We start from the raw sequence: 15,817 nt of genomic DNA on the forward strand, positions 1-15,817 counted from the left end.
CACTATATGCAACACAATGTATTGCTTGCAATGTGGATAAGTCTTGAGAAATCAATATCATTTTATAACGCATATCTATGTGTATCTAAACCATAGATCAGAACGTGGTATTTAATCATATTTGACACAATAAACAATCATTCATTCAGTATAAAGAACAGATGTTAGGTGATTTTGTGTATCATTAATTCTTCATCATCTATGTGTTTTGAATGAAAAATATTTTAAATTATTTAAAATATTAAAAAGGTTTCATTATTAAATATTATTAAATTTTATATCATTAATTATTCGATATTATTAATTTCAAAAACTTTTTTATGTTATATATTTATTGTTTATGATAAGATTTATATCTTATTTCATGTAATACAGTATTTTTCAATATTTTTTAACTTTTTTTTTAATTTTTATAAAAATGAAGATATTGATCAGGTAATAATTTAATCTTTTATACTCGAATATTAATAAACATATTTCTATCAATTTTTTATTATTAATTAACAAAAATATTTTTTAATAAAGTTAAAAAATGGTATTAAGTCGAAATGATAAAAGAAAAAGAAAAGAAGGAGATTTGGTGGATCTTATGGATCCACTCTCAGAATCTCCAAAGAGGTAAATAAGTATTTTAATAACTATTTTAGTATAAAAATATATATATTTCATACAATTATAAATATTCATACAATATGAATAAAATATATTTCTAAAATAATACTTTTCAATGATTTAAAAATTTTTTTTATCTATTTATAATATAAATTATTTTATTTATTATTATTTTTCATTTTTTATATATATATAATTTTATTATTATAGGACTAAAGTACATGCACAAAGAAAATTTGCACAAGGTGCAACAACAGTTTTTAATCCTTCACATACTCCTATTAAGGATAAAGAAAAAACTAAACCAGCAGTTATAACAGAATTAATAACTCATAAGCGACCAAATACAGAAGACTTTTTGACATTTTTGTGCTTTAGAGGTTTTTAATTAATTTTAATTAATCTTTTATTTTATATTTCATATTAATTATAATTTATATATATTTGTATATTATTTATATTTATATATATAAATTATGATTAATATAATTAATAATAATAATTAATTCAAATTTTTATATAGGAACATCAATTTTACCTCCAAGTTTAAATTTTTTTAATGTTGGTAATAAAAAAGAAAAATTGGATCCTAAGCCAATACGTACTATGATAGATAAAAATATAACTTCAACTAATATATCTGTTGAAAATCAAAAGCCTGAATCAAGTCAGAAAACTACTACTAAAGTAAAACCTGTTATCACTGATAAAAAGAAAGTTCCAAATACAATAAAAAAAAATATTTCAACATTTAAAAGTGCAACATCTACTGTACAAGCACTTAAAAAAAAATATCAAGAACAGCGTCTTGCTAAACAAAGAATTAAAAATAAATTTAAAACATCATGTGTTATGAGAACAAGATCTTGTACAGAAAGAACATTGTTAAAATCTGTAAATAAATTAGCACCTAGAAAATTTTTACCAAGAATTGAGACTAAAAGACTTGGTTTGAGAAGTAGTGTGCTTGCAGATAAAACAAAAAAAGGTCCATCAAAAGTTAAATCTATATCACCTAAACCAAAGAAAAAAATTATAATGAAACAAAAAGACAGTGATACATCAAATTCAGATTCTACATCTGAAGAAGAGGGTCCTTCAGAAAAATCAGTACCACAAATAAAACGTACAATTCAAAAGACTGTTCAGAAGAATATATGTACAAGAAGTAAATCTGAAATGAGAAGAATTACACGTTCTCATAGTGGTACAATTTCTCCAAAAAATCTTTGTAGAAGACCAACAAGGAAAACTAAAGAAGCAGCTGCAGTATATATGGAAATTTTGGGTCGAAAACTTGTAAGTCCTGATTTAGAAAATGACGATAATGTTTCTATGGATAGTTTTCCAGAATTACCAAATACACGTAAAATTTCTCAGACAGAAAATGAAATTAAAAATAAAGTAAAACAATCTATTACAAAAACAACTAAAAATAAAGATAATAAAATTTCTTCTATCCATAATACATCAAATAAAAGATTGGATAAAACTAAAACAAATAAAATTACTTTTAAAAGTAAAAGATTAATAAGAGTTCATAAATATTGTGAAGTTGATAGTGATGAAGAATCTATTAGTTCCAATGGAACTAATAATACAAGACCTGTTACAAGAAGAAGTTTAGGGAAATTAAATAAACCTATAAATCGATATCTTAGATCTTCTACTAAAAATATGACTACAAGAATTGAAGTTGAAGATAATGTAAACATTAAACCAAAATCTCAAGTTCAAAATAATTTAAAATTTAATAAGGAAAAATTTGTAATGAAGCGTAAACGAGAACAGAATACAAATAAATCATTATCTGAAAAAATTAATGGATTAAAACAAAAAGAAATAAAAAATACTGTAATTGAAAGTACAGATTCTGATGAAGAAACATTAGGTATGTTACTCAATAAATTAAAAAGAAAAAAGAATGATAATATACAAAAGGATATTATTAATAAAAATAATGATCATAAAAGTGAAGATAAAATTGAACAACCTTTAAAAGAAAATTTAGTCAAAACTGATCTTTCAAAAATATCAGATGATGAAGAATCTTTTCGAGGATTTACAAAGAAAGCAATATCCAAAGTATTAAATTCGTGTCAAACACATGTTAATGTTAATCTTCTTGTTACAAAAAAAACGAATGACAAATTAGAAACAACTAAAATAGAAGATGAACAAACTTCAAATGTAACCAATAAACAAGAAAATAAGAGAGAATTATCAAATAATGAACCTCTATTAAATACAAATTCTTCAATGATACATGTAGTAGATAATCAACATCAAAAACTTGAAAAGGATAAATTGGAATTGCCTGATTTAGTATCTGATGAAATAGAACATAAAATATCAATGAAAAATAATGAAAAAGAATGTCATCATAAAACAGAAATTTCTTCCATAGATATGTCTTTATCAACATTACATATAAGAAAAGAAAAAGTAAATATGTCGACTGAACAAATTGAAAAATGGTTGAATGAAAGTTCACTTGCTAAAGAAGAAAGTAAATTAGAAATGGAGAATGTATCTACTTTCAAATACGATGCTTGTGAAAAAAAAACTGATATATCACATTTATCAATTTCAACAAAAATTCAACATTTGGTAAGACCAGTTAATGTCACACTTTCTAAACTAACAGAAAAGGCTAATATAAAAGATCGTATAAATACATATAATAAATATGCCTCTATTATAGCAGGAGAATTGCAATCTGATTTAAAACAACACAATGAGTTATCTAATATTAATGTTAATAAACATAATACAAATTTTAAAGATATAAATAAAGGATTAAATATAAAATTGAATAAAGATTCATGTTCTGGAGAAGAAGGTGAAATTGGATTAAAATCTGATCACACTTCAGTAGATAATTCAAATGAGAAAAAATTAACGGAAAAGAAAACTATATTTCAACCAAGGAAGCCATTTTTACCAAAAGTTAAAGAACGTAAAACAGTAACTCCTAATGCAAATGCATTTTCCCCAGAAAATGAAAGCAGTGTTTATGCATTTGAAAGTGATACAGAAGTTCCCGTTAATACTCCTTTTAGACGTAAAATTCGAGAATCTAATAAATCAAACACAAATTTTAATTTATCTGAAACTAACTCAAGTAAATCTGAAAATAATGCAAATAAATCTAAGAATAATACAAATAAATTTGATAATAATGCAAATAAATTTGAAAATAATACAAATAAATTTGATAATTCAAATAAATTCGAAAATATAACAAATAAATCTGAAAATATAACAAATAAATCTGAAAATATAACAAATAAATCTGAAAATGAAGTAAATAAAAATATTGAAAAAGCAAGCAAAAATAATTGTGAACGAACATATAAAGAAAATTCCAACAATTCTTCAAAAAATGAAAATGAAATAGAAATAAAAAATATATCAAATACTACTTTAAATGTAAATAAATTTGAATTACCAAAAAATTTTGCAACTTTAGCAAATATACAAGTTTTACCACTTGATAAATTAACAACAACTTGGAGTAATGTAAATTGTAGTACATCAATAGCAGTGCAAGTAAATCTTGATGATAATGTACAAACACAAAAACAAATAACAGAAGGAGATGTAAGTCAACAAAAAAGTACAGAAATATCTACTCAAACTGAAAGCAATAATGAAAATGATGATGAAAATGATAGTCAAGTAATTTATATACCTTTTGCTGTCACAAGAAATGGACCAAATTTAATTCAAGGACAGCAATTAATTCAAGGTGTAGCTGTAAAACTTGGCACTGAAGGACCAAATGGTCCTAATCAAAAAGTTCTTTTAAAAGCAAAATTAGTTACCAAACCTCCATCATCAATAGCACGTTGTCCTCCTGTAGGTACAGTGCAACCTACAACTCGTAGCCCATCCAACTCTACTCTTATAACTGATCATTCAATACCATCTACTTCTTCAAATATTACATCTATTGTTAGTACATCTAATTCTGAATTTCAATCATCTTCTTTAAACAAAAATGAAAATATACTACAAACAACAAGTAAACAAACTATTGGAACTGCATTAAATATAGGAATTGAAAAATTACCAAAATCCCCAAAAACTTCTAGAGAAAGAAAAACTTCAATTGATTCAAATAAGAACGGAAAACGGTAATGTAATTTTAATATGAAGAAAATTGCAATTTTATTTTCTTTAAATCAACAATATAATAAATAATAAATATTTTAATTATATTAATAAATATTATTCTTATATTTTTTATAATAAATATTATATTATATTAATAATAATAAAAAAATTTTAGATGTCAAATTAAAACAAAACATAAAAGTTTTGAAAATTATTCTCCAACTAATAATGTAACATTTCCAAATGCAAAAGATGAAAATAATGAAGCACGATTAGTTGAGGCTCCAACATTTCATCCAAGTGAAAAAGATTTCCAAGATCCTCTAGAATATATAGATAAAATAAGACCAATTGCAGAAAAATTTGGAATATGCAGAGTTGTACCACCGCCTAATTTTAAAGTAAAATTTATTGAATATTATTGCATATATATGCATATATTATATTTATAAATATATATATGAGTATAATTTTTTGTTCTCAGCCGGAATGCAAAGTGTCAGATGATATGCGATTTACAGCTTATAACCAATACGTACATCGTATGCTACATAGGTGGGGTCCCAATGTGAAAGAAATGATGGCTATAAAAAAATATTTAGCTACACAAAGTATAACATTAACTCATCCACCTTGGGTAGAGTATTTTTTTAAATTTATATTTATAATTTTTTTTCATATTATTTTATTTTATTTTTTTAACATATTTAATATAATTCCATTTTTATAGATTGGTGGAATGGAAGTTGACTTGCCTCATTTATATCAAACAGTTCAAAGTTTAGGTGGATTAAAAGAAGTTATTGAAAAAAAGAAGTGGCAAAAAGTAGCTGATGGAATGAAAATACCAAAATCTGCTCAAGATCGTGTAACGAAATTAGATGATATTTATTGCAAATATTTATTACCATATGATACATTATCGCCAGGTATTTATATATAAAATTAAAAATAAAGTGCAAAAATCCATATAATTTTTTAAAGTAATTTATCAATAAAATGATATAATGTAAATAGAGGAACGAGGTAAATTATTTGATGAAGTTGAATCCGAATGGATAAAAAAAGAAAGTAAAGTTCTACAAAGGCAAAATGCACCAATAAGTGAAAATGATGAAGAAGAAGAAGATGATAGTTCTGATGAAATTGAGGAATGTATTGTAAAAGTAAGAATTCTGAAATCATAAATATTTACATAATTTGCAATTCTTTTTAATTTATGAAAAATATATAATTTTATAGGGTAGAAATATGCCGTTAAATGCATTTTATCGTATTGCACGAAATACACAACGTATGTGGTTCGGTGAAAATCAACGATCTGGAAATGAATCTGAAGGTGCTTCTGCTGATGAAGTTGAAACTGCATTTTGGAAACATGTAGCAGAAAGAAAACGACATGTTTGTGTACATGCTGCAAGCATTGATTCAAGTGGACGTGGTTTTGGATTTTCAGTTGCTAAAAATAGTCCATTTGCAAGACATCCATGGAATCTTAAAGTACTTACTAATAATGCTGGATCAGTATTAAGAGCTTTAGGTCCCATAATGGGTATGAAAATATATATTATATATTTTTTTAAGCTTCTAATTTTTTATAAACATTAATTTTATTTGTAGGTGTGACAGTACCAACACTTCATGTAGGTATGTTATTTAGCGCATGTTGTTGGTACCGTGATCCTCATGGTCTTCCTTGGATAGAATATCTACATACTGGTGCTAAGAAGATTTGGTATGGTATACCAGATGAACATAACAATAATTTTAGAGAGGCTCTTTCAAAAATGGTTCCACGATATTGTAAAAATAAAACTATATGGCTACCATCAGATACAGCAATGGTTCCTCCAGAATTATTGGTTAGTAATGGAGTATCATTATGTCAGACTGTACAAGAACCAGGGCAGTTTATAATTGTATTTCCTAAAGCATTTACGTCAAGTATATGTACTGGTTATGTAGTATCTGAAAGTGTTTATTTTGCACAACCATCTTGGTTAGAAACTGCTGAACAAGTATTTAAAGTACGTAAATATTTTTCGATTTTTTATATTATATATTTTATAATATATCAAAATAATTTTAAATAATTATTGTAGGATATACAAGACAGTTGTGAACCATCAATCTTTTCATTTGAAAGATTATTATTTAACATTATTAATGACTCTAGATCTCATATAGAAGTATTAAAACAGGTAAATATTAAAACTAATAACTCTTATTAAAATATAAATACTATACATATATATATAAAAGGTAAATATATTATATTATAATTATAAATATATTATATTTATAGATTTTACCAAGTGTAATTAAAATTCGCGAAAAAGAAATAAATTATCGTAAAGAATTAGAATCAGTAGGTCTCACAAATAAGGAAAGATTACCCTTGCCAGATAGTGGAAAAAGAAAAAAAGGAAAAAAAGTGAAAGAAGATGATGGTGACTTTGAATGTGAAACTTGTAGAGCTAATTTATTTGTTTCATTAGTTAATAATTCACAAGATGATAGTGTTTATTGTTTATTACATGCATTACAATTATTTAATAGAAAAAAGCAAATTTTAAAACATTTTACTCTAATGTATACATATAATGAGGTAAATATGTCTTTTTTTTTCAATAAATTCAAGTAGATTTAATAAATAATAATTTTATTTAAATGTTTACTTTTTAAACAGGAAGAATTAAATGATTTGATTCATAAACTAGAAGAAAGAATTGAAGCCAAATCTAAAAAGACTAATCAAATTAAACAAACAAAATAACAAATCTGCAAAATAATTTATTAAATTACATAGGTAAAAATTATTTATTAATCTATTTCAAAATAATTATAAGAAATTTTTTGAATATATCATATTTATTCTTTTTGTCATAATATAATTGTATATAAAAAATAAGTTTGTTTTAATAACGATTTTAAGATGGATCAACTTAAATATTTAAAAAATTAGATAATCTTATACTCGTCATTAATAAAATTCTTAATTTTCAAAATAAAATTACTTATACTTAACTATGTAAATCGTACTTCTAAGTACGATATTTAAATATATATTTTTATGCGTTTTATTCTCATATATCATAGTGATAAATATAAGATATGTAAATATATATAAGCTATGTTTCAATAATTATAGAAAATTATAGAAATAATCTTATTAAATATTTCTTACTTCTTAATAGATGAATTCTATAATACTTATTATTTAAAAATTAAGAAATAACACAATATTTATGTATGCAAAATTTATTATTAATAGTTCAAAATTATAAAATAAAAATTATAATATTCTCAATATGAGAATATATATATATATATATATATACTAAATAAATTTCTTTGACAAATTATATCATTCATATTATTATGCAAATCAACATCATAAAATCAAATAAATATTACATAACACAAAAAATTTTTTCTTTAATTTATAATATTAAAATATTTTATTAAAATCACATATATAAAAAATGATTTATGAATGTAACAAATTATCAATCATATATGTGTATGTATGTATGTATATATATATATATATATATATATATACACACACACACATACATATATACATACATACATACATACATACATATACATATTTATGTATATTACAAAAAAGTAAAAAACAACAAAATTGTTTTTTTTATAAAAATTATGACTAAAAAGTTGTTAATTAAATCTAGAATTAATTTCATAAAATATGCACAGTTTTCATTCAATTTCAATTTACTTTATCTATTATGCTATTCTTTTCTGGAAGTTTTACATGTTTATATATAAAGGTATATATTATAAATAAGATCAATTGAAAAAAATACTATTAAGTAACGTATAATTATGCTATTTTTTGGCAAGAAACTAATAACACAGACTATAAGTAATTAAATAATATTAATTATAATATAAATTTTTTTAAAATTTTGTTTACTATACACATATTTATGTCATTTGCATTTTTAAAATTTTTGATAAATAATTTTTTTTTTATTTTATAAAATAACATAAAAAAATATAGATTTAGTGGAAATAATTTTGCAGACATAAATCATATTCTTAAAAAAGAAACATTTGTTATAATTATTAATTAATGATTAATAATTGAATTCATGTATAAAGATACATATAAAATATTTATATGACAGAGATATATAATTAAACATGGAATGATTTTTTAGAATAAATCTTATCACTCTAATAATAATAATAAAGTTTAAATTTTACTGTTCCCTACGTTGCAATATGTTAGATAATATTTGAGTAGAATTCTCACCATGTTTAAGTGTATCATCTTCATCTGAACTGAATTCTGCATTTAAAAGATTTGTTAACGATGTTGATTTTTGAGTTAATAAAGGTAAATTTGTATCAATACTATCTTCATTTTTTAAATTATTACTTGAAAGAGAATTTACTTGTAATTCCAAATTTTCAGCTATTTTGTTTCTATTTGATAATACTTTTTGGATAGTATGAATTATGATTCCACAAAGGCACATTAATAACCCTATGAAATTAAGACCACTCATTTGATCACCTTTCCATTCCACAGCTAAGATCAAAATACATATTTCCTAAAAAATGAAAGATTTTTATATAAATAAGTATCATATAAAAATATATTATGTGTATATATATATATATTTTTTTTTTAGTTTACTTTAATTATGCCAGTAATTGAAAGTGTAAGACTAGAAGTGTATGTAACAACTAAAAATTCCATAATTTCCATATGGAAAGCTATAATAGCACTTCCAAATATAGCAGTTACAGTCATTGCAATAGTATGAATATTATTCCAATCAGTATTTTTAAAATTATTATACAGACGAGGTCCTAAAAATAATATTTTTCTTAAAGACAAATATAATTTTTAAATACAATATAAAATAATTAAACAAGAAATAGTTATATATATAGTTATATGTTTGTGTGTATGTGTATATATATATATATATATACCTTCAAACCATATCATTACTGGTACAATAGGTAATAACATCCACAATTGCATATAGTACATCATATCAATTGGACTTTTCATTCCAAATTTAGATTTTTGCATAATTAATTGTGTCATAGTCCATCGAATACCACTCGAAAATGATGCTAAGAGACAAATTACAAATCCAAAAATTCCAAATTGTGTTGATTTGTAAGTAAACATAAATAAGCCTCCTGATATCATTACTACAATGCATGATAATGACCAAGACTATAACAAAATTATTTTTTAAATATATTTTATATTTATAATGTTAACATGAAAAATTATAGAATTACCTTTTTCTCTAATCTCAAAAAAAGTGCAAATCCAAGAATAAAAATGATAGTAGTTGATTTTGTCATTGTATATCTAAATCATATATTTCATTAACATATTTTATCATATTTTATCATAATTTTATCATATTCTTAATGTAAAATAATAGATACATACAATGACATAGTAATTAGTGAAATTGCCCAGTTTGATAAACCAACATCAAGACCACTAGCTATGCCAACTGGCATAACCATTCCTATTATGCTTTGTAAAGGAAGTTTTAATTGCTGTTGTTTTTTCCAACATGCTTTAATGCATCTTATTAAAGCAGATAACAAAAATTTTAATAATAAATGACATATTACCACAGTAAGTGGAAAATGAAATCCCTAAAAAATAAATACACATAAATAAAATTAAATTAGATAATAAATTTTTACAAATTATAAAATTCTTCACTTACATATGTATTATAAAGCCATTGTACATAAAATGTTAAACCTACAGATAAGATAAAATAACAAAAAATTAATATAATAGTACGAAAAATTTTTTTCCAAAGAGATATCTCCTTTTTGGATATATTTGAGAGTTCTTGGACTGGTTGAAGAAAATAATCTGATGTATCATCTGCATCTTTTGCAATTTGATATTTTATATGTGATCTTGTCATATTTTGAAATAAATATAATCTGTAAGTATAAATTTTTATAATATTAAATGTAATATTACAGATATTATCATACATTATTTTTAAAAATGCAAAAATAAATTTGTTTACTACATAACATAAATATATGAAATAAAAAATTATTAAATAATTTTTTTAATTTACAAAATATTTTTATTTTTATTTTTCTTAATTTAAATCAACATTTTTGATAAAAATTTATAAATTATGAATATTATGCAATGTAGTAAAATATAATTAAATTTATATATATAATTAAATTGTAATAAATATGTTAAACGTACCGTTTTATAATTCTTTAAATACATAAAAAATAGTCATAAATTGTTATATGTTTAATATTCGACATCTGTTATCAAATTATATATATTTAATAATAAAACTAATCATATATTAATGTAGACAAAATTATTGCATTCATTATGCAAATTTATGCTGTATTCAAAATTACAACGAGAACACTTAAAAGAAAATAAAAATTAAAATACATATCGCTTATCGCTTACTTCGATGTGACATACGATATAGCGTTAAGCTATGTATAAACATAACCTAAATATTATTGTTGAAAAATAAAAATAGGTATATATATAATTTGATAAATATTATCTTAGAAATTTTCTTATTAATTTTAAATTTTCTATGATAAATTTATTATAGAAAAAAATTATATATAAATTCTTTGATTAAGTTTTTTCAAAATTATTGATTTCGAAATAAACACAAATATTTAACATAATTCTACAATTAAATAATTAAAATTTATGATGTGTGATACATTTTTTTACTAAAAAATTTAAATCAATTTTTATTTTATATATTAACATAGATGAAATATAATATTATATTAAATTACAAAATAGATATATTGTATTATATTAAGTTATGAATATAAATAATATTAAATTCTCTATTTAACATTTTTAATAAAAATATAAAAAATTGATATATTTTTATTTTAAAATATATTTTTATATGAGTTTTTTATAACATTAAATAAAAAATTCATATACAAATATATATATTAAAAAATATTTTAAAACTTTTTGAAAGTTATTTCATTCTTATTTACTCAGTGTAAATTAAATATACATATATAATATATAATTATTTTTTATCTTATAAAATATATTTTAAAAAATTACTAAATAAAATTATTTATTGCTAAACGCATTTTTTACTAAATGCAGATTATATACTTTATATATATTACATTCATTTATTAGCATAAGAGAAATTTGATATCTCTATTATGATTTGAAGACAAGCTCCAGATTATAAAGAAATTTATAAGATATAAAGAATTTAATTATATAAATAAAAAATATTTAAATAAAATATTAAGATATCATCGATGATATTACTTGTTACTTATTCTATTAAATTGGATTGTCTTCAATTCATGAAGATATATTCTAACAAGATTTATCGTATACATTAATTCATGAATATACATATACAGAATTGTTAGAAAAACAGTATATTACAGTTGACCTAAATATAATCGCATATTTTTATTACACATATATAATTAAATGTTTCTTATTTATATGTTATCTACGATCACTGCGTCCACCATTTCTGTATCCCCCACGACCACGAGAATTAGTTTTTGGTGTAACAGTTGTTTTTGTTGTTGAATCACCAGAATATCTTGCAGATCCTCCTGGAAGTCCTGAAGTATTACTACTATTTCCACCACTATTACTATTATTATTATTTCCACTTTTTGCTGTTGTAGAACTACCAGATGTACCACTAGTAGGTGTAGTTGAATTACTTTGAATTGCCTATAATAAAATAAATTAATATTAATATTAAGAAAAAATATTAAAAATATATTATTTATTAATAATAAATTTAATACTAGTAATATTTTTTTATTTTTTATTCTATTTTTTATTCTATTTTGTTTAATTTCATTCTATTTTAATTATATATAAATATTAAATTTAATACATGTAAATATTTTATTAATAGGTTTTATTCGTTTAATAAATAAATAAATAAATATTTAATTAAAAAATATGAGTTTATTTAACAATAACATACTAGTGGTTGTCTTCCAGGTTGACCAGCAATGTTATTTGCATTTCCATTATTTGTAATACTATTATTATTACTACCAGGTGGGCCAGATCCACTTTGATTAATCATTTGTTGTGCTAAAGCAGGATTTGGTTCACTCATATTCAATTGTTCATTTATTACCATACAAAATTCTCCAATTTTTTGTATATCTCCATTTTTTCCTGAATATAATGTTAAACATTGTCTCCAAACAGATGCATAACCTTTTGTCAATCGTACAATATCACCTGGTACAAGAAGCTGTCCTGGTTCGTCCCAAATTGAAACATTCATACATGCTGTACCATCTGCTACTTTAAATGTTCGAACTTCGCGGTTTTCTTTGGTAATAGTAGGGTGACCAACTTCCAGAACAATAAACACTACATTAATGTTTTTCTGTCCCGGCCGTATGTCTTTTATCAGTACGTATTCCATTGTTTTAACAATCAATATACACTTTACACTATCACTCTTAACGAATAATCACTTTTACATGTATATTTAAAAATACGTCAGATGTATGTTTTTACTTTACGTACTGTTTAATTTAACTTTTCTATTATCTTCAATATGCGTTTAATATCGTATATTACATCAAATTTCTTTCTACCAGTACTTAGTATAACACTAATGGATAAGTATTTAAGATATTTGTTTACGTAAAATAAGAAAGAAAATCATTAGAGAATTAATACGGGTGTTATGCTGTTGGTAGCTGGTAGAGTGAATGTCAGCCATCTTATTTTAGTACGTTATACAAACACTAGGTTCGCTACTGTTCAACAATATGCGCGTCATCGAAATAATCTGGCAGCAGCTGGTTGTAACATGACTTACCAGTGTTATTACTACATAAAGTAAACTGATACATTAAAATATATATGTGTATTATGTATATTTATGCACGTATATGATTATGTCACACAACTTGTGTATATATGTGTTTATACACAAAATTTAAACATACATTAAGTGTATGCATATATATATATATATTTTTTTCTAAAAAGCAACTTTATTATTATGAATTTATATTTCTTAAATAAAAATTATATTTAAATTTTGATGTTATGCTATTTTTGTATTTTTTAAAAATAATATAATTTTATATAATAATAAAAATTATTTCTTATTTTTATTAAGTAGAGTATAATTTAATTGTAAATGTATAAAGTTTAACCTAATAAAGAATTTCAAATTTATCCTCTGAAATTTGTCATATCAGTTAAATTATAAATGTATTTCATTATCGCATAGCTCATGTTACAGTTATTAATCGTTTAAAAAATAAAAATATTGACAGATTGTTTTAATTTTTATATCTATCAATGTTAATACAATCAGATAATTATAAGTAATAATAAAATCTTTCTTACTGTTTTAATAATATTAATATAAAAATAAGTTATTATCAATATTATAATTTTAGATAATGGACGTGGGTGAATCTCTGGATCCAAAAGAATTAAAAGTTACCCTTGAAACATACAAAAAATTGGCAAATGATTTTGCAAACCATGATACAATTTTAAAGGTAATATTTTCAAATTTATTTATATTTAATTTTTTTTATTAACAATTTACGATTCCAGGATAAAACGGTTTTGTCATATGTAGCATACGTTTTAGAAGTACCAGATTTTGAAATTATTAATTTGAGTTTAGATATTTTGGAATTATTTGTTAAAAACGTGGATAACTATGTACATATAACCTCTACTTTTGGAGTTCGTGAAGCTTTGGATGCAATTATAAATAAGTATAACATAGATGAGCCAAAGATATCTAAACGAGCACAATGTATAAAAGATGATATAGAAAGAATGAAACCACCAATATATAATTTACGTAGCAGATGTAGAAGAGTTATAGAACCTAAAAAACTAAAAACTCATGTAATAGTATTACACATTCAAGGTTTATTACCGGTATATTTAAATAATATATACATATATATATATATATGTATTAATTTTACATAATTACTGTTTTTATAAATTTAATATTCATATGAATTATATGTAAAATAGGAAACTCGTGCAGAATTAGAAGGAATATTAATAAGAATCAATGGATTAGTTTCTCTTGTAGTTGATGTAGAACATCAACGTGTTACAATGCGTACTTTAAGTTATGTTACTGCAAAACAAATTGCAGAAGCTATACAAAGAAATTCAGAGAATATGGAAGCAAGATTAGTAACAAGAAATAAATACAATCAAGAGTATCTTGTTAAATTGGTAAATGCATAATAGTTTTTCTAAATTTTAAAATTTTGAAGTTTTATTAAGATTATTTTATTAATACTTTATTACTTGAAGATTCATACAGGAAATAATGATGATACTGAAGATATGCCAGATTATTTACCTGAAGAAGATGAGCAAGAAAATGAAAAAGAAGGAGTTGTATCATTACTTACTGGATTAAGACAAAGTGCATCATCATTGTACAAATCCACTGCTGAATTTCTGCACAATTCATTTTATTGGTAAATTTATAAGCTCTAGTACAATAAATATTATTTTTTATTCTATTATCAATGAACAATTTAATAAAACTAAAAAGTATTTGAAACTATAACTTTATGCAAAAATGTTTCTACTAAATTTATAATAAATAACTTTAATCATTGATCTGATAATTTGATATTTTTTAACTTTTATTTATTTTATTATTATGTCAAGTTTATCTTTCATTATATTCAGTATTGTATTCAAATATTTGTTATATTTATTAAAATAGATTAAATATACATTAAAAGCATAAATAAATTTAGTTTTTATTACATTTGATGATAATAGTAAATCTTTGATGCCTACATTTATTGTTTTAATTAAACTGTACATATGTAATGTAATAAAAGTTATAATTGAAAGAAAAATGATAAAAATATTTAAAAATTACAATATTTTAAAAGATTAGTTGAAAACTTTTACATGTTCAATAATAGAATAAAAAAAATTATAACTAATAATTTGATAAATATGAACAAAATTTATTCACATAAATATTCTGTGCTAAATATAAAACTGCATTAA

The 15,817-nt window shown here is 22.3% G+C and overlaps 4 protein-coding genes across 9 annotated transcripts; 2 read left to right on the forward strand and 2 right to left on the reverse strand.

Moving 5' to 3' along the window:
* Positions 1-75: 75 nt before the first annotated feature.
* Positions 76-9,120, forward strand: LOC107999227 (protein Jumonji). Its single transcript, XM_062077178.1, has 13 exons — positions 76-435; positions 526-618; positions 823-992; positions 1,136-4,751; positions 4,907-5,132; positions 5,216-5,368; positions 5,462-5,660; positions 5,749-5,897; positions 5,974-6,283; positions 6,352-6,758; positions 6,834-6,932; positions 7,037-7,339; positions 7,421-9,120. The coding sequence occupies exons 2-13, from the start codon at positions 533-535 to the stop codon at positions 7,505-7,507; spliced, it is 5,805 nt and encodes a 1,934-aa protein (XP_061933162.1). The 5' UTR covers positions 76-435; positions 526-532; the 3' UTR covers positions 7,508-9,120.
* On the reverse strand, positions 8,464-10,685 carry LOC107999433 (solute carrier family 35 member C2). 2 transcript variants are annotated; one of them, XM_028667456.2, is made up of 7 exons: positions 10,476-10,685; positions 10,187-10,401; positions 10,030-10,102; positions 9,709-9,961; positions 9,407-9,582; positions 9,162-9,320; positions 8,464-9,055 (listed from the first exon to the last, which is right to left on the reverse strand). In XM_028667456.2, exons 1-7 carry the CDS (start codon positions 10,683-10,685, stop codon positions 8,960-8,962), a joined length of 1,182 nt encoding a protein of 393 aa, XP_028523257.1. In that variant the 3' UTR covers positions 8,464-8,959. The 2 variants fall into 2 exon arrangements, with proteins under 2 accessions (XP_028523257.1, XP_016914760.1); XM_017059271.3 differs by having other exon boundaries at positions 8,464-9,320.
* LOC107999434 (uncharacterized) lies at positions 10,572-15,550 on the forward strand. 5 transcript variants are annotated; one of them, XM_062077184.1, is made up of 5 exons: positions 10,572-10,706; positions 14,206-14,310; positions 14,369-14,704; positions 14,807-15,016; positions 15,098-15,550. In XM_062077184.1, the coding sequence occupies exons 2-5, from the start codon at positions 14,209-14,211 to the stop codon at positions 15,269-15,271; spliced, it is 822 nt and encodes a 273-aa protein (XP_061933168.1). In that variant the 5' UTR covers positions 10,572-10,706; positions 14,206-14,208; the 3' UTR covers positions 15,272-15,550. The 5 variants fall into 5 exon arrangements, with proteins under 5 accessions (XP_061933168.1, XP_061933165.1, XP_061933169.1 ...); XM_062077181.1 differs by lacking the exon at positions 10,572-10,706 and adding an exon at positions 13,072-13,198; XM_062077185.1 differs by lacking the exon at positions 10,572-10,706 and adding an exon at positions 13,498-13,633.
* On the reverse strand, positions 11,474-13,372 carry LOC107999435 (SOSS complex subunit B homolog). Its single transcript, XM_017059277.3, has 2 exons — positions 12,756-13,372; positions 11,474-12,493 (listed from the first exon to the last, which is right to left on the reverse strand). Exons 1-2 carry the CDS (start codon positions 13,209-13,211, stop codon positions 12,257-12,259), a joined length of 693 nt encoding a protein of 230 aa, XP_016914766.1. The 5' UTR covers positions 13,212-13,372; the 3' UTR covers positions 11,474-12,256.
* Positions 15,551-15,817: the final 267 nt, after the last annotated feature.

Source organism: Apis cerana, linkage group LG7, assembly GCF_029169275.1.
Source record: "Apis cerana isolate GH-2021 linkage group LG7, AcerK_1.0, whole genome shotgun sequence".
Classification (NCBI taxonomy): Eukaryota; Metazoa; Arthropoda; class Insecta; order Hymenoptera; family Apidae; genus Apis; species Apis cerana.